Source organism: Delphinapterus leucas, chromosome 12, assembly GCF_059928025.1.
Source record: "Delphinapterus leucas isolate spDelLeu-1000000601 "Yukka" chromosome 12, BTC_Dleu_Yukka2, whole genome shotgun sequence".
NCBI lineage: Eukaryota > Metazoa > Chordata > Mammalia > Artiodactyla > Monodontidae > Delphinapterus > Delphinapterus leucas.
In genome coordinates, this window is record NC_143140.1 from 75,800,925 (window position 1) to 75,826,983 (window position 26,059).

The 26,059-nt window shown below is 43.0% G+C and overlaps 2 protein-coding genes across 9 annotated transcripts in view; one reads left to right on the forward strand and one right to left on the reverse strand.

The window, feature by feature from the left end:
- The window catches only part of ZC2HC1B (zinc finger C2HC-type containing 1B), a 28,542-nt gene extending 25,129 nt beyond the window's left edge, over positions 1-3,413 (forward strand). Inside the window, exon 8 of the mRNA XM_089921678.1 lies at positions 529-3,413. Within this exon, the coding sequence (XP_089777804.1) occupies positions 529-570 (42 nt within the window). The 3' untranslated portion in view covers positions 571-3,413. The remainder of the gene's footprint in view (positions 1-528) is intronic.
- The window catches only part of PLAGL1 (PLAG1 like zinc finger 1), a 30,585-nt gene continuing 6,010 nt past the window's right edge, over positions 1,485-26,059 (reverse strand). The window contains exons 2-3 of one of the 8 annotated variants that reach the window (XM_089922079.1): positions 23,457-23,526; positions 1,485-3,842 (exon numbers count right to left, since the gene is read on the reverse strand). In XM_089922079.1, coding sequence (XP_089778205.1) covers positions 2,603-3,838 — 1,236 coding nt within the window. In that variant the 5' untranslated portion in view covers positions 3,839-3,842; positions 23,457-23,526 and the 3' untranslated portion in view covers positions 1,485-2,602. Of the gene's footprint in view, positions 3,890-7,646; positions 7,799-7,980; positions 8,095-23,456; positions 23,546-26,059 lie in introns of those variants that run through there. The other 7 variants (XM_089922082.1, XM_089922081.1, XM_089922078.1 and 4 more) reach the window with 7 other exon arrangements.

A 26,059-nucleotide genomic window follows, 5' to 3' on the forward strand; every position in this document is an offset into this window, starting at 1 on the left:
AATGTCAGCTTTGTTATTTGCTTCTAATGAACATTAAACTATAATTAGTAACCATTCCTATTTTAAATGTCCATCTGTATACCATGTATAATTGTCTCACACCAGTGTACACAGTTGCTTGTGGGGGAACACTACAGTGGAAGGAACAGTAACCTTCCCACCCTGTGGAGAGGATGCTCTAAGTGGCCTCAGGCCATTTATTTATCATGGCCAACTTGGAAGTCAACTGTTCATTTCACCATTGGTTTATGTAGCTCTGTTGGGAGGTGGTGTCTCAACTATTTTTTTCCCTTGGTCATCTTAAGTGTTAGTAAACTCTTTTTGTAGAGTCATTTATACTTAACTCTTGCTTTTTAATCTAAGAATTTTTTTATCTTTTATTAAACTCAGGGAATTTTATTTAGGAGTAAGCCATTTTTTTCTAATTAGGAGAATACCGACCTACTCCCACCTGTGGTACAGCAAACATGACATCTGAAAGTCTTACGATCTGTATTTTGGGAACTAAATGCTATGTTTTATGCTCAGGTAAATCAGGTATGTGTTCTGGAATTGACTGAAGACTCGTAAGCCACATAAAAGTATTTATGGAACCTTCTGTAAATGGAATTTGGGAAGCTTGAGCTGAGGGGAGCTGCCACTCTACCACTCTCCGCTTGCTCTGAGAGATTGCCTTCCCTTGGAGAGGTAAGTGCATTTGGGAACTGAGACATCCCAGAGCAGTAGATTCCTACTGACGAGGTAACCTATGTCCCTCTGTCTCATTTCTTCCCTGCAAGTGAAACCGTAGTTTAAGGACCCACCATGTCAGTTCCACACATGCAACAGCCCGGCCCCAGGTAGCTTATCTACAATGCCTCCCACCCTTTATGGTCATCAGTATCACCTTTAAGGACTGTGAACCACAGTTTCTCACATTTGGCTAATATGCTTCTTTAATGGGCAAATGAATTCAAGGTTTCCCTTTCTCTACCCACCCCCACCCTATTTCGAGGTAAAACAAGCAAAAATAAACAGTATTATGGGGGAATATTTTCTGAAGAAATCCCAATATGAAATAATTTCTAATTTGTACTAGAAATTAATAGTAAACACGATTGTAAAACGGGATCATGGTAGCCTAGCCTAGACAAAACTTTAGTAGCTAGTATTCTGACCTTATATATCAGAAATAAATTACATAGCATTCTGGAAGGATTCAGAATGTTATACAGTAATTTTTAGAAATAAGTTCTTAGCACTGTGAATTTAATGAAGCATATAAGCGCCTACCTTAAATCATAATTATTTTACTCAAAAAAAAAAAAGGGGGGGTGGTTAGTTTCTAATAGATGCTGACTAGAGGTCAGAATAGTAGTTTCTGTAGGGGATGTAATGGCCAGGAGGGGGCATGAGGGAGCCGGCCAAGGAACTGGAACTGTTTTCTATCTCAGTGTGGATAGTTCCGTGGTGTGGTTGTATATAAAAATTAATCGAGCCACGTGCAGAATTTGTAGAGTTTATTATACGTAAGATATATCTTCATATAGAAAGCCTCTAAACACAAAAGACAAAGGAGCTTTAAAAAAAGGTTAGGTTTTATATTTTAAAAACTCATTAGATACCAAATTCAAGAGATAGATTATAGTTACATTGTAAAACGTTATCTTTTTTGAATAAAACTAATATTGACTTAAATGATGAATTTTAAAATGCATTTACTTATTGGTGATTAAAAATACTTAAGCAGAGTAGTATTTTAAGCCAGACAGAGCAAAGGAAATTCTTGTTTAATATATATATATATATTTTTTTTTTAATTCCAGTAATATTCTTAAATTCCTGTTAAAAATATAATCAATATTAAAGTCAGTAAAATGCCTTTTTTGACTGACGCCTGGATTATTTTACCGCTTAACCTGGTTACACAGTGATTTTTTTTTTTTTTTCTGTCAGATGCAACTGACAATCAGTTTAGTCTTTAAGATAAATGAAGTGATAACTCACATTGTAGCATCCTGTGGAAAATATTCAAACTACATTTAAAATGCTTTTTTAAAATGGAGACATCTATTATTCCACAAGAAATTGTTTCTGTAAAACTATAGGTTGGCTATGGCAATAGTAACTAAACTACATCCAACCCTGAAGGTAGAAAAATCCCTGAAAAGAAATACACAGCCTAGTCATAATATGCAATATAAAGGTTATTTTCTTATTTTAAAAATTCTCCCATTTTGGAGAAATCCAAACCTTTCCATAGTTCCCTTACTAGGCAGTGCCACATAAAGTTATTTAGTTAACATTATTATGATCATGGCTTACGATTAAGTTCAATTTGACAAACACCTATATATAGCAGCCCTCGTATGGATGTCGGTTATGACAATGGTTGCAGTTCCATTAAAGAATACTTGCTTATTAAATTTGGTACAAAGCATGAATACTCAGGACAGATTGGCACAATACATGCAGTTCGAGAACTCTCTTCTCTCAAGCCAGTCATCACTGAATAAGCCATATTCCAGTCCTGCTTTCTGACTCTTTCCTTGTATCATAACTGATGTTTAAAATGTTTCTTAAAACATCTTCCAGAATAAGAACGGTACGCTTTAAAAACCAGTCATCTGAATGCATGGTGGAAATGAGGCAGGATAGCTGAACCAGTGCCAGCTGGGAAAACATGGGGGATGGGGGGCAGGGGGAGCTGGCCCAGGCTCATAGTGCTCATGGCGAGTGAGGGGTCTTGTTGCTGCTGCCCCAGACAGCTTAACCTGTGGGGCAGAGATTCCCCAGGCCCCAGGGTGAGACTGCTATTCCCAAAGGCATTTTGGGTAGCAGGAGGGGGCAGCTGCCAGAAGCCCAACAGAGGGGAAAGGTCCAAAGAGGCAGGTATTGTTAGGTTCACAGCGTCTGCAGGTAGCTCCTTGGGCAGGTTTACTTTACCAGCACCTCCCTTAGCCAGATCAAAACCTGGGTTGAGCTTGTGAGGTGACTGAGGCTCTTGCAGAGGCAAGTCCTCAAGCAAATTGGTATTGCAAAATCCTTTAGTATCCGCTTTGAGGGGCAGGCTTGCAAGTGGGGAGTATGAGGTAGAACTGGTGTTGTACTTGTGATTCTGGAGGGGTGGGGGAGGAGAGCTGGGGGATGCTACGGGGTGGAGCGGGGCCAGGAGCTCTGGCAGCGCTGGCACAGGCTGGGAGGTTTGCTCCGAGGGGCCGTGGGTGTGGCTGTGTACCTCAGCTGGCAGGCCGCTTGCAAGCCCGTTCTGTGCAGGAGCCCCTAAAGGGAAAGGAGGCAGTGGGGCGGCCTTCAGCTGGAACTGCGGAGAGAGGGAGTGGAAGGTGTTCAGAAGGTCTCCGGACTGCAGACTCTCTTTCATCAGCTCCTGTGAGTGTGTCTTCTTGGTGTGTCGCGTGAGGTGGTCTTTGCGCCCAAACCTCTGGGCACAGAACTGACACAGGAAGTCCTTGCAGCCTGTGTGGACCACCAGGTGGCGCCGCACGTCTTTCCGGGTGTAGAAGCATCTTTCGCAGTGGTCGCACTGGTGCTTCTTCTCCTTGGCTCCACTCGGGGGCTTCTCTTCGGCGTGGGCCTTGAGGTGGTCCAGCAGCACCTCCGTGCTCCCTAGCTCCAGGGCACAGACCCCGCAGGTGAGGTCGCCACTGCTGGCCGCGTGCAGGGCCAGGTGCCTCTTGTAGCCCAGCATGGTGTTGTACTTCTTCCCGCACTCCTCGCACCCAAAGGCCATTTTGTTGGGGTCGTGCGTCTGGAGGTGGTTTTTCAGGTGGTCTTTGCGGTTGAAAGTCTTCTCACAATGAGCGCACTGGTGGGATTTCTGGGGCGAGTGGGTAGCCATGTGCCTAGGAGCAGAAGGAAGAAGTTCACAATAGACCCAGTGGTTTAAGAGCTGGAGAAACGTAGAGAAACAAACAGTATTAAAATGTTGATAGTAGTTTTCTCTAGGTGGTGGCATATGTGTTTTAGTTTTAAAATACTTTTCTGTATTTTCCAGATTCTACACATAAACGTTATAGTAAAAAAACAGGTACTACGTGATGCCGTTTTCACACGTGTGAAGAATACGCTTTGAGAACATTTTCCTAATGTACACAAAGAGATTTCTAGACAAATACAAGTATACACGTATTTTAAGATACATGATCATGAAGACATATTTTTCAGGAAGGGGTTTAAATGACTATTCTATACTCTTAAAATTTCTGAATTTCCAGAAGTGATCCAATTTGCCTTCTACACATAACCCCATACCCCTGCCCCCCAGTGTTGTTATTTTTATTGTTTCCAATACAATTTCTGCTTGGTCTTTATTGAGACAAAAAGTTCAGGCCTTAGACATAAAGCTAAAAAGTCTATCATCTTTAACCTCAGAGAACGTGTCTAACTGGACCCAGAATGCCAACCCCACCACCTGTCCTCGGAGCGTCAGCCTCCTGCCTCCCATGAGACCTTTACGCTGAAGTCTTAGTTTCTGCCGTTTAATACTTTCCTATTGGCTATCATGTCACATGCGTGCAGCCCGTCTCCATTTCTTCAGGATCCCTCTTAGACACCTTCAGCTCACTTCCTAAAGGTCACTGGTAATTCCTTCGGCAGAGTTCAAAAGGACTTTTTCTAGAAGGACTAAGACAGTAGAGGGAAACATACACTGACTGCGGCAGGTTCTACGAGACAGGTACAAACAGTGTTGAGGAACGGGGACAATGCAACAGGTATTTGGGGGATCTGAAGTGATGCTGGTCTCTCCAAGTTTCACATGCATATTTAAATACATCCCTAGGTTGTCGAAAGGATTTTTCGAGGCTGCTAGAGGGCAAATAACAAACTTGACATTTAAACAGTTTTCTTTCTATTTGGTCCAGCACTAATGTTTAGGAACCCTAAAGCTCTGTTCTGGATCTTGTCCCTCTCCCCTTTTTCCTTTGTGAAGGATTTTTATCTGATTAAATTTCATTTATCACCCCTGTGTTAGATCAGTGTCCAGTTAACAACTCTGGACCTGGTATTTCCTACCCACACTTTCCTGTCCTACTGCTGTGCTACCTATGAGAAAGGCTCGGGGGGGACACAACTCTTACCTGAGCAATGACACTTTTCACATTCTACCAGCTACCACCCCTCTTTTTTGACTCTTTCCTCTGCCTGGCATCCAATTCTTCTTTTAATTTCCCCCTTCACCTGCTCATGCACCAGTTCCAATCTAGAACATGATCATCTTATGGCTGAAATTACTTCCACATTTTGTTTCCCTCCCTAACTTCTCCTCTTACCTCACAACCCAAGAAACCACCAGTTTCGGTCTGTCCTACAGTCACCAAGTACCACCGTCTTTGGGCGTCACCTGGACCACATCAATGATCTTAGAATTCCTCCGGGGTTAACTGCTTACACTGGGACTGCGTCTGCCTTGCCTTGCCATTTAAGTCACTGTTCCTGCCCTTTGCTATCTCCATCTAACTGCTTTCATCCTTCGCTGTATTAAGAAGTCCCATGTTCTCTTTTCTAGTTAAGCAAGTCAGTTTCTTCTTCAACCTCTGCTTATAAAATGGATCTTACGTTACAACTGAGGGACACAGGATGGAATGCTACCCTTTTCTTAAAAAAAAAAAAAAAAAAAAAGCAAAACCTAAAGCATCCTGTCCTCTCGCCACTCTTCTATCCCTTTATTGGATCGCTGCTTCAGGCCAGAGAGGCAAGAAATGTCGGGGACTGCGGCAGGGAAGGCCGTCCTTGCATGAAGTACACTGCTTCCCTTTTCTGCTTCTCTTCACACCCTTAGCTGAACAAGTCGTTTCCCTTGCTCAGCACCACCACCACCTACCTCCTAAATATTGCTTAAGACATCTTCTTCAGTGCGGTTTACCACAGTAATCCCACCTAATTCCTGTCATTCCAGTAATCTGTTAGCGCCACTGTCTTTTCCAAATATTTATCTCCTATATGTGCTTTGGTCTTTATCCATGGTTATAATATCCTCACTGTGGCTTAACTGCAGCTAACACTGCTTTTGGTGTTCGGGTAAGGATAATTACTGTGTACACATAAGAAGCGGGTTGCAAAACAGGAAGCCTTTGCAACAAAACTGGTGCATACAGTAGGCACTCAACACAATTATGACAACTAGAGATCAGCCGACGTATAGAACACATTTGAATTTTAGGCGTGTATAGGCTTATTTTAACAAATCAGCTTATTATATTACATCATCTGTAACAGTGTTATTCTTAAGAGCCATAATTTATATCTCTCTCAATTCTTTCAAGTGCCTTCCTCCAGGGGCATTCCCAGATCTAATTATAATGTGGTTCGTGTTCATACCACAGATGGAAACTCTCTCCTGCTAAATTCTGACTCTTACCTATGCATTTATATGTTAGTCTGAAAGTGAAAGTTCATTTCATGAAAATTAGAGGCAAAAGATGCATTTCCCTTAACCAGGTATCAAAAGAGGCACAGATGAGTGGCAGTTCTGTGTGTATAGCTCTGAAGGTACCATATATTCAATACATAACACACACAGCATTCATTGTCTATCAGCCTACTGTGTGACTTACTGATTTTGAGTATATATTATACGCAAATATAATATAAAAATCCTTTACAGGCAGAAAACTACATCTCATATATTCATTTCCCTCAGGGAAGTGAGTACCTAATAGGCACTCAAGAAATACTGATAATTCAGACTAAATGTACTATATCTAAAAAAGGACCTATCTCCTAAAAGAGTAGTTTTTACCCTCTGTCATATCATGGATACCTTTGAAAATCTGATTAAATGCACATACTTAACATCTGTATACCCAACAGAATTCCACTTGTTAGGGTGGCTTTTAGAGCCAAGTTGAGAAACTGCTCCAAAAGCCAACGCTCTCGGAGAGGAGCCCTCCCCCCTCCATGCTCACTCAGAACCCAGACAGGCTCTCCGTATTTCATACCCGGACTGTTAACAACAGACTGCAGGTCAGTCTGCAGGCCTCTTCCCTCTTCTCCAGATTACTACCAGAGCCATCTTTCTAACATCCTGACCAAATCATGTTTTTCAGTTCTTAGACTTACCAGAAGAAAACAAACCCTTTAGGACAGCAGACAAGGCCTGTTTTGAGCTGCTTCCTTCTCCCCTACACTTTGAGCCTCACCCCCATTCTCATCCGCCGCTACCCTCTGTGCACATGTGCTACAAGGACAAGGCTTAGGGCTTTCCCAGAACCTCCTTCCTCACTGCCTCCCATTCATTCTTTAGATCACAGCTAAAGACTGTACCTTTCTGAGGAGCCTCCCCAGGTCTCATCATCTATCAAGCAGTGGAGAACAACTTCCGCCACCTGCATAGCTCTGTCAAAGCCCTTAGATTACATTTTAATGGTGTTTGCATGACTATCTCCCCAGCCATGTGTCTTCTCATCTTTCTGTTCTTAGGCCTGGCTTATTGTAGGAACACAAGAAATATTTGTTGAAAAAGTGAATTGGACACTGCAAAGCACAACTGTCATACAAAAACTATAGTAATCACTGGAGGTACAGCCATAAAGGCTAAAATGCATCCACATTCTGCATCCCTTTTCCCCTGCAGTGTTTGGTCTGAGGGCTAGCAAAGCCTTTTAAAGGTATGTGTAAAAGTACATACCTTTTCTAAAGCCTCTCACCTCATTAATTTATATCTGGAAATGAAGGCTTTGCCACAGTCTGGCTGCAAGCACTTGTAAGGTCGCTCCCTGGAGTGGGAATAATTGTGGATAGTGAACTTCTCCAGGGTGAGGAACGTCTTGCCACATAATTGGCAGGGGTAGGTGGCCATGGGCTTTGTCTCTCACACCTTCCTTTTCAGATGCGCTGACCAAATGCTGTGCCATTTAAGTACAAATAGAAGGACGGTGCTGAGCACATCAGCAGAGCCACAGCAGCTGACCGCCAGGCCAGGGGGGAGGCAGCGTTGTGGTCCCGGACCTGGTTCTACCCAGACATGGGCCTCTCAGTTACCACTATCTCTGCTTCCTGCTTCCCACATCCCAGTTTCCACGCAGTCTCAGGTTGAGAGGAGCAAGTCTGAGGCATGGATGAGGTTCCAGAGCAGAAAGGCAATCGGCATCACTAGAGCTGGGGCACGTCCTGGACCACCAAACTGTCTGTGGAGAGAAGGGGAACAGTTTCCTTGCATTTCATCTGAAAACAATGCTTCTCCTCCCCCACCAGTTCAGCATCAACTCCCCAGAATCAACGTGTTCCTTTAAATGGCTTGAATGCAGCACAACTCCCCATCCTCCTGTATGCTTTAAGAGGTCCTTCTGCATATAAATCCACCTGTCTGTGCTTCTCCTGGGTGGCAGGAGTCAAGGGCACAGTGTTTTGACGGTAGATAAAGCACACTTTCCCTTGGGATAGAGACAGCTATTTCCATGGAGTCGGTATTATCGACTTCAAACCATGATTTCGGGTCATTGTGAAGTTCAGTCTGCCAATTCAAAGAAAAAAACTAAAAAACCTCCCCAGTGTGTTCAAGTGTTTTACTGGTACAGAAAAAAAAAAAAATCATCCCTGCTTATTCAAACCATGGGCCAGTCCTCTTCACTCACTGTTGGCAGAACATAAGTTGTTTATCACACCTGTTTAAACTTCCAGGGGATGAGCCGAAATAATCTGTATACATATAAGTTAACTTGTTTGTGAGGTTACCATGCAGGACTCAAGTCTACGATGTAAACAAAGTGGGAATAAAGCTAGTTTAGTTCACTGATGTGGTGCCTTCAGAGGGGAGACAAGAGATTCCCACAGAGACAAAGGGACAGCTCGGGCAGAGCTCAGAGCACATTTAGATGTGCAGGTACCATCCTCCAGGAAACTGTTCTATTCTTCTTTTCCCCTTTCGTTTATGAGGACATTTCCTCATTCCCCAGCCCCAGCCTGGGGGACCAGCTACCTGTTGGAAGGCCACTCCTAGGAGGTGGGCTTGCCGCCTCAACCTGCCTCAAATCCCAGTTATTAGCACCCTTCCAACCCAGGCAGATCACCCAAATCCAGGCTCTTCTTCTACCAACAGACCATCATTTGGAAGCCTTAAGAGTCCAAAGCAGCATCATGAACAACACAGTAAAAGCCTGGCTACCTAGAATCCTGTGCTATTCTAGACAGAGTTAATCCTCAGGCAATGGACATTAACCTTTCAAGTGCCAATATTTAAAAAAAAAAAAAAAAAAGCGTACTGTATGCTTACATTAAACACACTGGAGTAGCTTTTGTACCCAGGCCAGCTTTTTCTGAACTTTGTCAAGTGAGCAGGGCACTCATGGCAACCTGACCAATCACAGCAGGTCTTCAAGGCGTCTGTTCCCTGCAGTCATTCATTTATTGCCAATTCTTTTAGAGCTGCTCTTTACTGTTAAAAGTTAATTTTTACTTACCTTTGTAGTTACTTTCAGATCAGAAAGTTAGAGTCTAGCTAGATGGAATTTTACTATCATAATAGTTCAAGCATCTTTAAACATATCAGCACCTAGCACATGCAACATAGACAAACACATTCCTTTTTTAAGAGGCAAAAAGTGCAGGAAACTTCTTGTGTTCCTCATCAGCTAGCTCGGGTGTTTTTAGTGGCTGGTCAGAGTTCACAAGGAGCCAGCACCAGGCAGACACCCCTCACCATCCTGCCCCACCTGCTTGGAACCTTCAGAGCTGACATGTGCACTTTGACCTGAAGCTTCAAGCACTGATCCAAAGCCGGGGACACCGGCGTTCTCAGCTAGCATCTTGGCACCAAACCTCCCTTCTGATGGCGACACACAGAGCTTATTCCTCTGTGACCAAGTGTGACTTAAACTGAGCCCCTGTCCCAGCTCTGTCCAAACCCCTCTCCCCCAGCTCCTTGCTCCTGCAGCGTCTGCCAGCTCACCTCGCTGCCCGGCCTCGAGGCATCTCTACCACCCTGGCCACAAAGTCATTCCTTCCAGGAATTCTACCCTGTGTGGCCGAGTTTTTGCTGCCAGGACTCATGGTGTGTCCCACTTCTCATCCAGCCTAAGTCTGGCTATAATACTGGCCCAGCTATAAAGGCATAGAAATTTATCATCATCATTAAATATACTCATTCACTGGAAATTGCTGTGTTTTTTCCAGGTCTATTTTAAGAGATTAAAATGTACACACAATATGAAATTTGAAATTCATTTTTTTCTTGTTCTCTTTATAGCTGAACTCAGAATAGTGCTAGTCACTCAGAAGGAGCTGGTCTGGCTTCTCACCTACACCGATCCCCTGCATGTATGCTTTAAACTCATTCTCCCCAGCTGCTGCTTTATGAGAGATGACCAGTGTCCAACAGAACTTTCTGTGACGGAAATGGATGGCTATCAAAATGTGACACCGAGAAACTGAAATTTTTCTTATTTAACTTTAAGTAGCCACAGGAGGCTAGTGGCTGCTGTGCTGGAAGACACAGGGCACTCTCAGTTTCACTGTGGAAAGAGACGAAGGCGAGGCTACCCTTTCCTTCAGGCACAGCTATGCCGCTCATTTGCCCTCAGGCGTTTCCCTGAAGCACCAAAGGTATTTATGTAGATCCAGTCATTTGTTTTACGAATACGGTAGAAAGATTCCCTACTTCAAATTCCAGCTCACCCCTTTGTTAGCTGTCCTGAGTTTCAGTTTGTGTTATCTATCTGATGCATGTAAATGAGCTGGTAGAAACAACCAACTGAAACAAGATGGTTCTGAAAGTACCCTGTAATCTAAAAACACCACACAAATACACGGTAGCATTTATAAACACTGGGATTAAAAGCAGAAACCATCAGCTGCAAACTGGCACGTGGTTCTAACCACTGAGCTATGGATATAACAGAAAAGAGACACACGTTCTCTCCTATGTATGCTTCACCAACCGTTTCTCATAGTGGGAGGACCCAGTAGCCTGGATAATACACATGCTCAACACACACAGGACATACGAGGTTGCAAGTAAAAACTGGCCCGAGCTCTTTGTTTCTCAACAGATACCAACTTTGATTGCTCACCAACGCACCAAGCATACAAAGGAAAAATAAGATTTATTCAAGAAAAAAGTACCTGCCTTTAGCACTGAATAAAGTTTTCCCAGATGCACTTTCCAGCCACTTCCCTAGATTCAGAAGTCCAACAAGCTGTAGACCTCATTACCTTTCCCTCTCGGGCCTTCAAAGACGGTGGGTATATAATCAAGGCGTTTTAGACGTGGCCATACTGTATTTAAATGTGAGACATTTCCTCCAACTCTTTCCCCATTAAACTTGCAAAGAACAACAACAAAACATTAAGTCACTTAAGCATTTTTGTACTTATTAAACTTATTGCATTAATGTCTTTGCCAAGACTGTTACCTTTCTGAGTTTTGGTCTCTGTGTTAAAATACACCTAGTCCAACCCTAAGTGCAAAATTGGTCCTCAAATGTTGAACTGAATTAATTTATAATAGTAAACATTCCTCAGTTTCTTCAGGAAGGCTTTCTTTAATGATGAACTCAAATTCACAACTAGTTATAACATTTCATTCACCATAACTCTGTATTTTGTTAATATGAATCTTCAAATATAAATATTTGCACTGTTTTCATGATACAGTCACAAACTATTATAAACACAGTCTTCCCAACAGATTATAAATTCACTGTGGCTGAGGATCAAAGCCCAGCTATTTTTAAAAAATAAACTGTGTGGATACTACAGCATCTCCCATCACCATGTACTTGACCACAGTACTGGCTGGCTGCTGCTGATTCCAATCTTTGGTTGAAACCTGATGAGCTTTCTGGCCACCACGCCCTTAAAACAGACTTGTGATTAACTTTCTATTATTTGGCAAACCTCCAACAGTCCTAACGGAGAACTAACAAAGGGATGGTCCTGATGATAGTCCGTTCTGTAACTTGACATGCAGATTGCATTTGAGTCTTAAATATGGTAATAGTTCAACACCTGTCACCCTGGAAAGATAGTAAGTCTTCCCCCAAAACATCTCAGGACATAATTTTCAATCCCCTTGATTCTAAAAATACTGAGTGAGTGATACAGATCTGCCAGTATGCCAAAGAAGGCTTGTGCCATCTGCTTCATTCTGTTCATGCTGATTATTTTGGGGATGAGAGAGCATCAGATTGGAATAAGAACATATATATATGGCAACAGCCAGGAAGGACTGTGTTCCCTGAGGGCTGATGGTATACGACGGCGGAGGGAGAGGTCAGGGCACAAGTGTAGTTCCAGGACGTCCCCAGTGCTGCGTAACACAATCAGCTAATGGGAGACAAATGTTTTACAACATTCTCAAAATAAACTATGACTTCTGGCTTCTATTTCCATTGTCCCCAGTGACACGATGCAAGGCCCATTTCTGAGAGGAAACTGAATTTCCATTTTTAGTCTCGCAACATGGGAACTCAAGTTCTTTTCTTGACTCCATTCATCACTCCTTGTGGACAAGAAGGTTCTACTCTGGACTTTTCTCTCTCCTAGTCCTGAAACCTGGGATTGCTTTTATATATATGTGTTAAGGCCAGTTTTAAAAGGGCCTCTAATAAGCTTCTGTTTCTTCTTACACTCACAAAATATGAAAGAGCCAATCATGGAGCAGGGAAGGTGGAAATGCATTGTTTATTTGGCTCCAGGAGGCTCCTAGAGAGGGCGCTCCCCTCAATATTTGAAGGACTCTGATAGCAAGTCTCTATCATCTATGAAAAAACCATCCAGAAACATCAGCTGGAGGAAGCAGCTACTCAGAACCTCCAGGTGGTTGCTACTTGTTTTTCATTATGCGCATGCATTGTAAAACTTGTTAGGTGTTGTATCTGAGCAAGCATGGTGTTAGAAGAGTTGGGGCTCATTATATGTCTCATCAGCGAAAGAGGAGCTCTTGGGACTGGACTAGTAACCTGGTTGAGGATTACAGATGTGAAGCTTGACGAGTACCCTACCAGATGGCTGTGGCTGGGTTTTCAACCTTAACTGAGAACAGGGGTTCGTAAGTGGGGCCCATGGCAGAGGTTCCAGGGCCCATGGCTGAGAATTCTCAAATAGTCTGTGCAAAATTAGGAGGCATGTGTATTAGAGTTCTTAAGAGGAGAGGGACCATAGCTTTCTTCAGATTTTCTAAGGAGCTCTAGATTTAAAGAGGTTAAAGGACACTGACTTAGATGAAAAAAGGGGAAATCCCTCTTGGTGCTATCAATTCAGTTTCACAAAGTCACTGATATTTCCTAAGCGATGGACCATATATTTGGTGCCTCAGTCACTGCATTTTATCAGGTTAAAGTAAAAAAAAGGGGGGGGGGAGGGGGTCTATAATAATTTTCTTTGGAAATTCAAGCAATAAACAACTTCTACAAATTTCGTTTCAAACGTGGGTACCGATGATAATAGATTCTATCATCTAAAACAGGCCTACCTTTTGACTAGAGGGAAGGTTGCCCTCAAAATCATAGGGATTCATTTGTCAGCATCTTTAAAAATCTTTTATTAAAGTGTGTGTGTATGTGTGTGTATCCTCAATAAAGTACTAAGATACTATCATTAAAATCCGTTAACACCTGAGCTGACATACCACTTGGAAGAAGGCTCTTGCCTAGGATGAACTCTCAGGCTGGATCCCCAAAGCCTGTCACCCCACTATGTCTGCAGACCTCTCTCCCACAGTGGCCCAAAGGCAACCACAGCTGCAGATCCATCTACTTGGTATTTCCTTAACGTGCCACCTTCTCTCACGCGTCTGTGTTTTCCACACTATGCTGTGCTCCTTTCTGGACTATCCCGCCACCCCCTGTCTACCTGGCCAACTCCTACTTTCCTTGTCACTCCCAGGCAGAGGAATGAGCTCCTTTTCCACCTGGTGAGATGGTGAAACGGGGAGCCCACCAAGAAAGTGACTGCAACGGTCCAGGTGAGCCTGCAGGGGCTTGGGCTAAGGTGGTCGTGGTGGAGATAAAACAGAGCACTGAAAACCACGGCTCAATTAGAAAGGGAAGACTGGTTTGGTGAGAAACTGCTTCCACAAAGGGTTCTTCTGTGTGCCCTCCAGAACTATTTATTCAACAGCGGGTAGACATCTCCACTTTAATATGTTTGAAACAATTTGCTTTCAGTGGTGGGAAGCATTGGCTGCCCACCCCCGGTTCTGCTCTGGGGGGCGCCATGCACAGCAAGCCCCTGCCTCCCCAGCCTGCCAAGCAATCAGGTTTGCAGCCTACTGACTCTTTTAAACTGTCACCTTGAGAGGCTTTATTTTGTTAACCCAGTGACTAAGCTCTTATTTTCTTAGAAACAAGGCTGAAGATAAGCAAGAAAGCCGAAGTGAACTGTTTACCTAATACCTAGAGAGAAAATTACACCACAGCTTTAGAACATCAAATCTATGCATTAGACTTAGAAAAAAACGAAAAAGGACGGGGTGCTAACCTTCTCTTCACAAACAGTGTGAGTTGTATCTAGTTAAAGACGGTAAATTGAATAAAAGTATGTAGCCCCAGTTTCTCCTGAAACTCTACTAAAACAGTATTAATGAGATTTTTTCAAAAACACAACCTAAGATAACAGGAAAGGAGAAAACTGCAACAAACTTTTGGAAGCTGGAAAGCCGGTAAACAAGCAGTAACTGACTTAGCCGTGCTAAGAAAGCAGAATTCTAAGCCAGTAATGAAAAGCTACGAAGCAACCTGATTCACCCCGCAGAACCCATCAAAAGTCTCAAAGTTGGGCACTAGGTACTTCTGGAAGTGGGGATAAGAGTGGGTATAGAAACAGAGAGAGTGGTTGAAAGTCTGTCAGTGCATCCAGCCCTCTGACCCGCTCCCGAAAGAGGGTATGAGAAGGGGGTCCTACGCTGAAACAGGGTGAATTAAGTAGAAGTTTGCATACTTCCCCTATTCGCCTATCAGAACAAAGGCAACCAGGCCTATTATACTCTCCAGGACAGGAGACTGAAAGAGTCTTCTCTGGGAAAGCTGACTAGCCCAAGAGAAAAGAGCTAACGACAAGGACAAATGGCAGTCCTGAAGGGTTTACCCATATTCCCCTACAACGAAGCCCTTGTTGACAAGCCCTATCTAAGTACACAAAGCTTCCATCAGCTTTTCTATGGCTCCACTCACAAGTCAGCAGGCCTCCAAGGATCACCAGAAATCAGAAGCAAGCATCTATTAGGAAAAACCGACACAGAACAAACAGAAAAAGGCAGCTAGGATAATGAAGAAGAAAAAAGACTGTATGGAGAAAACTTCAGAAACAACTATCATTAATATCCTAGAGAGAACAGAGATATCCCCAAAGGAACCGGAGTTTAAAAAAAGAAAACAACAACAAGGACAGTGACAAGTGCAAGACCCCAGGCAGGCATTTGAGTCAAACTTGCTGGGGGAGCATCTGAGAATCTGCAATTTTAATAAACTCCCCTGACGACTCTGAGGCACCTTTATGTTTGCCAATGTGTCTTCTTTTGAGGGTACTGCTATTTTTACATCTTTGTTAGTCCTAATGCTCACTAGTGATTAGCACCATGAAGCAACCTTTTATGACCCAGAGACTAATTAACAGTAGACCATCCATAGGTTAAACTGTTAAAATGTGCATCATTAGACTAAGAAACAGGAGATAGTTTTTAAGTTAATAAGACAGTTTACTATCTTTGTCATATGAAAAAGGTGCCTATTATCACTGTTTCTTATTAAACATTTGTACTAGAAGTTGTGGTCGAAACAATAAAGCAATAAAAAGACTTAAAATTGGAATGGAATAAATCTTTTGCCATTCACAGATGACTATATAGAAAACTCCAAAGAATCCACACATAGAATATGAGAATTAGAAAGTCTGACAAGGTATTTGGTTACAAAAATCAAAATACAAAATCGACTGTATTTTTAAATGCCAGCAAACAGAAATATAATTTAAAATTAATTAGCCACAAAGATAGCTAGGAATAAATCTAACCAAAGACAAACAAGATATTTATGGAGAAACTATAAAACTATACTGAAAGACAAGAGAAAACCTAAATAAATGGAGAAATATACCATGTTCATGAATAGGGAAATACAGATAGAATTACTGTTATATTGGCAGTTCTCTTCATATTGATATACTGATTCACGGAAGTCCTAATAAAAATTCAACAAGGTTCTTTGTTGGAACTTGACAAGATCATTCTAAAATTTTATATGGAAGAGGAAAAGTCAAGAATAGCCAAGACTTTCTCCCCTCAACTGGCTCATTCTCATCATCATACAAACAGACCAAAGAAGAAAAGGTAAAAGATAACAGGTAAAAACTTTTATAAAAAAAGCTACAGGGCTTCCCCGGTGGCGCAGTGGTTGAGAGTCCGCCTGCCGATGCAGGGGACACGGGTTCGTGCCCCGGTCCGGGAAGATCCCACACGCCGCGGAGCGGCTGGGCCCGTGAGCCATGGCCGCTGAGCCTGCGCGTCCGGAGCCTGTGCTCCGCAACGGAAGAGGCCACAACAGTGAGAGGCCCGCGTACCGCAAAACAACAACAACAACAAAAAAAAAAAACAAAACTACAGTAATTACGGCAGTATGATACAGGCACAGGGCTAGACTAGTGGACCAATGGAGTAGAATGAACAGCCGAGAAACAGACCCACTTTTGTATGGAAACTTAATATACGACAGGGCTGGCACTGCAATCATTGGGGAAAGAATGGACTACTTAATAATTGGCTATCTATATGGAAAATAAGGAAACTGGATTCCTACCATACATCATATAGGAAATTAATTCCAGACAGATTACAGGCTTAATGTTTAAAACAAAACTTTAAACCTTTAAAACCTTTAGGCAAGAACGAAAAAATAAAGTATTTCACAGAAGGGGAAACCCATGTAGCCAATAAACAAATGAAAATATGTACAGTTTTATCCAGGTTAGATCTCTTGGTCCACCATCAAAATCACTTCCCATGTACATTTTACTCTATGGGCCTTCCCCCTTCTTGACTGGCAAAACTTCAATCCTGGTTAATTTATTTAATCCCCACCCCTATTCCCTGGCACTCCTTATGCCTCCATTCCCTGCCTCTTTTTTTTTTTTTTTCCTTGTGTCATGCACTTACCACATCTGACACTTTTTGTTTTATTTCTTAACACCCCCCTCCCCAACTAGATTGGCAAAAATTAGAAAGTCAGGCAAAACCAAGTAATGCCCAGTGGAAGGGAAAGAGGTAGTATACAAGCCTGGAGTCAGGACGTGTACATTCTAAGATGCTCTTCCTTAAGAACTAAGATATGATGCAATTAAATTGCTCTATAAAGACTTATGCATGAAAAAAAGTGAAAACAATCGTTGAAACTCAAGATGGATAAGATATATGGTTGTCGAAGGAATAACTATCTCTTGCTTGGGAGATCAGGAGAAGTTTCATGGAGAAGCCAAAGTTTAAGCTGAGCCGGCAAGTTTACCTGGTGTTCAAGGGGGAGGTGGTCTACTGCAGGCCAAGGGAATGAATCAACACAGGGTACTTGAAAATAAGTACTTCAGTATGACTGGATATGGATGTAAACATGGGGGTACCACGGACAAACAGTCTGGAGAGAGACAGACCAAATCGTAAAGCGCCAGTGATGTACTGCTCTACCGCACTAGGAGAAGGTGGGCTTTTTGTTGTAATATTTTAGCAGGCTGACTAACATATTTAGTCAAGGGTAGCCACTAACTCTGGGTTTATGTGGAGGTAGAGTGAGGTGGGGAGAGAAGTAGCAACAGGTAGAAAAATGCCAACAAAACGCTGTCTCGACAGGAGTAGGAGGCATTCCTGCTGAGTGATGGAAAAGGCATAATAAGCACAGGAATCTAAGCCTCAAAGAGCCACAGAAGACCAAGAGGAAGCAAAGTACAAGGGGCAGGGATCCCAGGACCAGTGACCAGGGGAGCCAGGCAACAGGAACCCACTACAGTAGGCGCCCCTTATCCACAGCGAATATGTTCCAAGACCCCCAGTGGATGCCTGAAACCACAGATATTACCAAACTGTACATATGCTATGTCTTTTCCTATACATGCGTACTTAGGATAAAGTTTAATTTAGAAATTAGGCACAGCCAGAGATTAACAACAACAAGAACAAAATAGAACAATTATTACAAACACTGTAACAAAAGTTATATGAATGTGGTTTCTCTCTCTCTCAAAATATCTTTTTTTTTCCAAAAGATCTTATTGTACAAATTTAATGCCTTTTCCGCGCCTCAACTAAGCGCTTATCGCGAACCGTGGCTGTAACATTTGCGGTTTGAGGTGAGACGGCAAAACTAGCACAAATTTCTCTTTCCTTCTGCACAATCTCACAGATAGAAGATTCCTTCTTACTGTAGATCTTAGCAACCTCAACATATGATTTTTCTCTTTATTAAGTTGATAAGTTTCATCTTTTCACTTAAAGGAAGCACTTTACGGCTGCTCTTTGGCTCGTCCAAATTGACGGCATCACCACTCTTGTGCTTATTAAGTAAAATAAGGGTTATTTGAACACATGCACTGTGATACCGACAATGGGTCTGATAACTGAGCCAGCTACTAAGTGACCAACAGGCAGGATATGCTGGATGAAGGGATGACTCACGTCCCGGGTAGGATGGAACAGGCCAGCATGAGATTTCATCATGCTACTCAGAATGGTGCACAATTTAAAATTTATGAATTGTTTATTTCTGGAATTTTCCATTTAATATTTTTGCACCGAGGTTGACCGTGGGTAACTGAAACCATGGAAAGTGAAATCTCAGATAAGGAGGGACTACTGTAGTTAAATTAGGACTTAGAAAATGGCAGAGGAAACAGGGGACAGTGATGGTGGAGAGGGAAAGAAATGTCAAGCCCCAGAAGAAAGACCTAGCAAAACACAGGAGTTCGGAGTTCAATTTTAGATGTATTGAATTTAATGGTGCCTAACGGGCATTCAGGCCAGCCAGGAGACTTCCACATGCAGGAGGCCCTGAGGTCGTCTCCCAGACTAAATAATAGCGAATAATACCCTTGCCTGCAGGAAAGTGGATACCATTCTGAATCTGACTTCTGTAAGTGACTTTATAAATTACTCTGGGCTCTGTGTATGTGGGTGGCTTCAGATCATCAGTAAGGGCGCATGATCAACCTTGATCACCAGTGTCTGTCCTCCCCAAGTGGTCTGGTACAGTGGGGTGGCCTGGGCTGGGGAGGGATTTGTTTTCTTTACAGCAGGCCGCAGCTAGACTGGTCCTCCCTTAGGGGACCTACTCTGCCCTGTGGAGCCAGATGGAAGTGGGCGTGTGGTGGCATGTCCCTCTTGGAGGCTCCAAGGACAGAAGAAGCCTTCTGCCTCAATTCCCTCAGTTCCTCTTAGGTAAGGTAGTGTAGTGACAAGTCTGTGGTGATAAAAATAAGCAAAATGAGAATTAAGTTTGCATTTTAAAAAAACCTGATAAGATGTTCCAAATAATTTCTAGATGGTGAAAATACAAAACGAGACCCTAATAGCTCAAAAATCCTGTTTGGTTGCCCACTCTACGAGAAGAGGTGGGCTTTTTTTTTTTTTTACAGATGGGAGCCTTTTATTATTATACTCTGTTTAGCACATCGAAGATAACATGTAACTGATTTTGTCAAGACTGGCCACTCCAGGCCTACATGGAGGTGGGGAGAGAAGAAAGAGTTAGAAGCAGAGAGAGATGCCCATAGAACTCTGTCTTGCCTGGGATGGGAGGAAGCACTGGAACAGGCAGAAGCCCAAGAATATGAGCCTTGATGAGCCAAAGAAGACTGAGAGAAACCAAACTGCCGAGGGCAAAAGAGGACCGCCGACCAGGAGCCAGGCTCCATCACCACGGAGGCGCCATCTGAAACCATCCTGTTATGACCACTCCCTCCCGCACCTGTACGGAGTGGAAGCAGGGACCTTACACAGCTCGGGACTCCCCAGACAGGGCCGAAGCACCTCTACGGGACCGGCCGCTCGGCATAATATCCATCAGGCAGAGAGGAGGGAAGGAAACATCTCTACAGGTTCTTAAATGCTCCCCACTCCTCCTCGCCCCACCTCATACACGGTGCTCTTAAATATTAACATTTAGGAAGAAACAGACAAAGGTCTACAAGCAAGCAAAATAGGTAAGTGCATCCAGAGAGGCAAGTGTGAGGCCCGGGACTGGTTCTCAAGCTGAGATGGGACGGAATGTCTCAGGGAGACTGTTAATGAACGCTAGGTAGCATGGCAGTGGGTGGGGTGGAGCACGGACCCAAAATCCAGACAAGAGCCTTTGGTGTGAGGAGAAGATTTCCTAGTCATTAAAGTCAGCGGCAGGGACTACTCCTCTGTGACAGCTGGAAATATATCCCCCTCCCCCCTCCCAACAAATCCTCGGCTACTCGCCTTTATGCCCTTTACGATGTGTTTCTATAGCTGACAGCAGTGATCTCTTTTCCTGGAACTCTAAGAGCAGGGCACAGAGGAACCAAAACTTACCTAATTATCGGCAGGGCCTATTGTCCTAATACGGTTACCATTCTAGGGAAAAGAAAAGCCTGATTCCTTCCCAGGAAGTGTGTGAGGGCAAAGGCTCACACTGAGAAAAGAAATAAGAAAAGCTCACTAGTCACATGGATGACGGGAAGCCAGACGCCCGAGTTAAAATCTCTTGACGGAACCTTAAAAGCTACATGAGATCGGGAAAGGATGCTCAAGACTTGGGAGGACTGTTTCATCCTAAAAAAACCAGCTCTCTAAATAAATAGAAAAAGGGCTGAAAGCGCAGATAACAGTATGTCAGCAAAGGGTTGCTAGGGGGCTGAATTAGAGATGACTTTCTTTGTTTTTCCTCTTTGAGTATCCGTACTTTCTAAATTTTTATAATGACTACCTGGGCTGAGTTTAGGAGCCAACCAGGTGGACGAAAGGGAGTAGGTCCATCTCAGGCAGAGGGGAGACCATGTAAAAGCCCAGAGGCATGAAGCAACACAGGGCAGCATGGATCATGTGCTCTAGTCTGGCTGGAAGGCAGGTGTGAGCAGAGGCGGGGTAGCAGGAGACGGGCCTGCAAAGAAGGCAGTGCCCTGAACACAAGGGCTCCGATGCGCCAGGCGGGGGGATCTGGGAGCCAGGGAAAGTGAGGGCGCTGTATCAACAGACTGCTGTCCACAAGAAAAAAGTTACACGTAATCACTAATCCCTCCCCCATGAATAACTTCATTACCCTGCGGGAACAGCAGATTTAAAAGTACTGTTCTGAAACCTCTAAATGGTTCCTTTTTTTCCCACAAGGAGGGCCTGAGACCTAATCTGATTAACTGAATGGACACAGATGTAATTGGCAGTTTCAGAAAACAATTTACACTTTTTTTTTTTCCAAGCTTTTTCAATGGATGAACATCCGGAGCTCACTTGACTATAAACTGTGTACACAGTTCAGAGAGAAAAGTGAAATTGCTGTGCCCACTCCAAAGCTCACACCCCTTCCTCCAGAAGCAGAGGTCTGCCCACCTCTGCGGCCACATGTGTTATTTACGGGACAAAGCTACTATCCAGCGCCTGACTTGAGAATCTTCCCTTGGCCTTTCCACGGCACATCCAATAAATTCAAAGGATGCCAAGCAAACTGTTCACCCAGAAATACTTGGTTAGAAATATAAAAATATTTATCACTAGTCCTTTAAGAGGACCCCAGTTTTTCATTTTTGTCTTGGTAAGGTGACATTTTATTTCATCCTGTTTCCAGTTTAAAAGGAAATGGCACTGGAGAGACAAGGCAACTTTTCCAAGTTACTGCACTGTCTTCTCTGAAAGGGAGAAAGGAATGTCAAGGAAGGGGGCGGGGAGCTTAAAAAGAGTGGAACACCAGCAAGCAGGGCCTCCTCTCCTTTTCACCTTAAGTCTTTTCTCTCCCTCATTCACAGCTTTAGGTTCTTTGTTTGTTTAACAAACCATTACAATCATACCCAGTTCAATGGGGAGGAATGTGAACCTCTCTAAGTAGCTGTCCTCGCAATCCACATGTGTGGTCCATCCGCAGCCCATCCGCAGGGGCTTCAATGTGCCGTCCTGTGCTCCTGTCGCCCTGGAGGCCAGGCACCTTGCTTACAATAAGCCCCAATTTCCCACTGCCGCATGCTTCCTGCTCCTTCCCAGTAGCCTATAGCGATGCCTCACGTTGTTCTTCCTTCCCGGCTTGGCTGGCGACTGCCCTGTCCATTTTGCCTGAGCTTGTCCCGCTAAGCTCCAGAGACACACAGGGCCTGGGGTGTTCGCCACCCCCTACCTGTCTTCAGCCCACAGACTCACCACCCAATACTTGGCAGTCACATTCCAGGATCTTATTGGTTGTCACGCACCGTCTTCCAGTGTCAATCATACAGTGACCGGAAGATACAAGGGCAAGACACTCCCACCCCCCACACACGCCCCTAATGAGAACTGCCAGTGCCTTTCTCAGTTCCTAGTAGACATGCTGGCCACGTTGGGATGAATTTCAATTTCTGGCCAAGAAATCATAATATTATTTAGTAAGAATATTCTATTTCAAATGGAGCCAAAAGAACCTTCAGTAAAACAATATTACATTTCAGTTGAACTCATAAAGTCCTCTCATGCTACTTTGTCTACTAATGCCCATCTGACAGCCCTGTGAGATGGGCTAGAAAGGCATCTTTATCCCCATCTAACAGATGAGGAAACTGAGGCCCAGACACCTCAGTCCTTTGCCCACAGGCACTGACTAATAAAAAGATTAAAAGATACTGTACTACACAAAGCCTAATGCACAGTGTTAACTTCTAAGAGTGTTAGCGCCCATTAATGTCATGACTGATGACGACGACGATGGTGACCAGAGGCCAAACCCGGATGTTCTGAGCTAAACCAAGCACTCTCCACTCCCACCTTGCCATCCTCCCCGGCTAAGCTGTCTACACAGCAGCGGACTTCAGCAGTAGCTTTTACCGCAGTATTTCCAAACAAAGCCTTGGAAACTGTAGCTGGACTCCGTAGTGCAACTGGTACGTGACCAGCATCTTCCTTAGGCTTATCAGTCAACATCTTCCACAAATGGGAGGCAACCTTAACACATCTTCTTATGTACACAAGTGAGGAGTGAAGATAGGGCGGCTTTAAAGCTTTTGAACTGACGGCGTTGTCAGCAGAAAATTCCAGAGATCTGCAGGTATTACGGGAGCTGTGTGTGGGGAAGGCAGAGGATATGAGAAGTTGTTAACTGCAGGATCTGATTCCCCGAAACACAGAGGATACTAATTTGCTTTTTAAAAAGAGAAGGTCAAAAGAATTCTGTTCTAAGGTATTTCACAGTTTGAGGGGGAAATGTAGCTCTTCTCTTCCAGAGCCTTTTTGAAGTGCCTTGAACCTCCTGCATGTCCTTGACCTCTTTTACTATGTGTTTACAAGCAATTACTAATAAACATGCTCAGATAGAAGTAATTTTTAAAAGCGATCATTGCTTGCGTACCTACTCGGCAACAGGAAACATCAGCTCGAAGGCAGTCAGCGAGACCTCTCAGAAGTTTGAGGCTTCAAACCTGTAAGAAGAGATCTTGCACACCTTAAGCGAACGAAGCTAGAAAAACACTCCCCCTGCCCCCCACCCCCGCTTACATGGCCACTTGAGCTTGCTTACTTCAAGAGCACAAACACATACACAACTGCTAATGTGTGGAGGAGATTTTCTCCTGCTTTTTAGGCATTTTAATAGATGATAGATCAAGTTTAGATGTTAAAATCCTACAGTATAATACTTCAGTAGACCCACCACCCTTAATTTTAAAATGTCTCAGATACACCATATGGCAAAAGTCTGTAACATTTAGATCATCTGATATATTTAAAAGGTGTGCTGAAGTTCATAATGTTGTAACTTAAAAGGTTTTCAACATCTCAAGTAATCTTGCCCAAGAAGATCTTTAAGTATTTATATTATATCCTTCGTCCTACTTGCAACTGGATTAGAAAAACCCTGATGTTTTCCCCTGCTTTCTGCAAGTAGAAAAAAAAAAAAACAACCATGAAATTGCTTACATAAAATATTCAAAATAGAACTCAGAGGAAATGGCATTTTTTAAAAATCAACAGTATTAGAATACCATAAAACAGGTATGCAAATCTATGTAATAACAGAACCTAAAACAAATTATGAAGTGAAAAAACAGTAGACATTCATTTTCAACAAAAGTCTCAAATAAAAAGCTTCATATCTTCATATAGATTTATCAACCGTGCAGGGTGAAAAGGCTGAAGTCTCCAATTTGCATATACAATTCCACGGTTACCAAACCTGGCTATACGTTAGAATTACCAGGGCAATCTTTTAAAAATACAGATTCCTAGGCCACAGTACAAACTAACACTGACTGACAGCGTCGCTGGGGCCCTGGGAACTTATGTTTTCACCAAGTCTCCAGAAAGGTCTACAGCCAGCTTCGCACCACTGATCCCTGGTGAGCATTTGGAAACGGGTATCTCTGTTCACCAATCAATTATAAAAGTTGGCTTCTTCCAACTAAGACTATTCTAACCAGTCGATCCTCTTAGGGGGGAAGCTTTTCGGGATTCTCTTTACTGGTACAAAGGTAAATCTATTATGTAACAGCCAATTATATCTCACCTAAGCGATTTATTCACTTGGTCGCCTATTTTCTTCTCTTAATTTGCTCAAAAAGGCTATGTCCATTTATTTTGAATAACATAAGTTATTAAACAGGAAAATTAAGGCCATTTTCAGACAACTAAAGTTTTAAAATAATCCACCACAATTTAAGGGAAATACTGGAGGTGAGTAGGTTCTCTGAATCACCCAGAGTATTTGTTTTAAACGTACTCCTTGCTTTGCATATGCATAAACACTTCACAAATTATCCTCATGGTCAAGCTCTCTTCTCAAAATACTCAACCTTTATCATGGTGGTTTAATTGGGTGGTCTCCAAAGGCCTATATTAATTTTTTTTAAGAGCTGTAAAAAACATTAAAGCAAGAGAGTACAATTCTTCTGGATGATTCCTCCTTTGCTCCTACCCATCTCATCAATGGACAATACCAATTTATGAATTTATGAAGAGAGGCAGAGGCTCTCTTCTGCTTCACTAGAAAGGGCGCACATGACATGAAGTACGCAAACCAGGCAGTGGAGTAGCTTAGCTTCATTGTCAAAATATTCAAATTATCACTAAAAGAAAGAGATTCCTTTCTGAATTCAACAATACTCCTTGGCCTCCGAGGGCTCACACAGGAGCTTATTCTTAAGCCGTTCAATGTAAGCAGCACTAGTGAAAGCGGAGAACTCTGGCAGGGAGGAGATCAAGTCCCTCGGCCTTTCCCACCTGCCATCTCAGCCCCAGTTTAATGCTTAAATAGTTAACAATGCAACAGAGAACCTGAAAGCATGCGTGGCCCCAGGGGAAAAATCATGCGCAGTCTACAACAATTTAATAAAGCAGAGCAGAGGCAGTTAGGAAGAATAACACGTCTACATTTGACGGGATACTACTTGCAGACGGTGGTTTTTCAGGTCAGAATTTGGATTTCAGAAATCACAGAGAAAAGGTTTTAATATGTCAATTCTATTATTTTTTTGTAAAGAATACGTTTTTTTTTTATAAAATGACCCAATAACATTAAACATTTCTAGATATACTTGTTTCTGAGCTTCAGAGTAGGAAGAAAAATCACATTTTTCTAGGAACGAGGATGGTGCACGGTAAACAGATCAGTTAGAGGGAATTGTCTTAAATAAAGGGGAGATATTTAGGGGGAAGTGATTTGTTTATTCAGTGATGACAAAAACTAAAGTTTCCTGAATCTAGAGCGTTACGATTTCTAGAACGCATTTCTGCTGTCACAATCTGTTTTTCTAAGCATTAGCTTCTGAGCCGCTTTGAGAAACGCGTCTTTTTCTCTGTTAATGAACTGGTTTAGCTGCCTGCTGAGCGCTCACTGAAACCCAAATTGAACAAAGGGATTTCCCTCCAGTTTCAGCTCATTCACTTGGAGCTACTCCTGATTTTGCTTAAGTAAATTCTTCAAACTGACTTTTTTATTTCAAATGGTTTGAGTGGGAA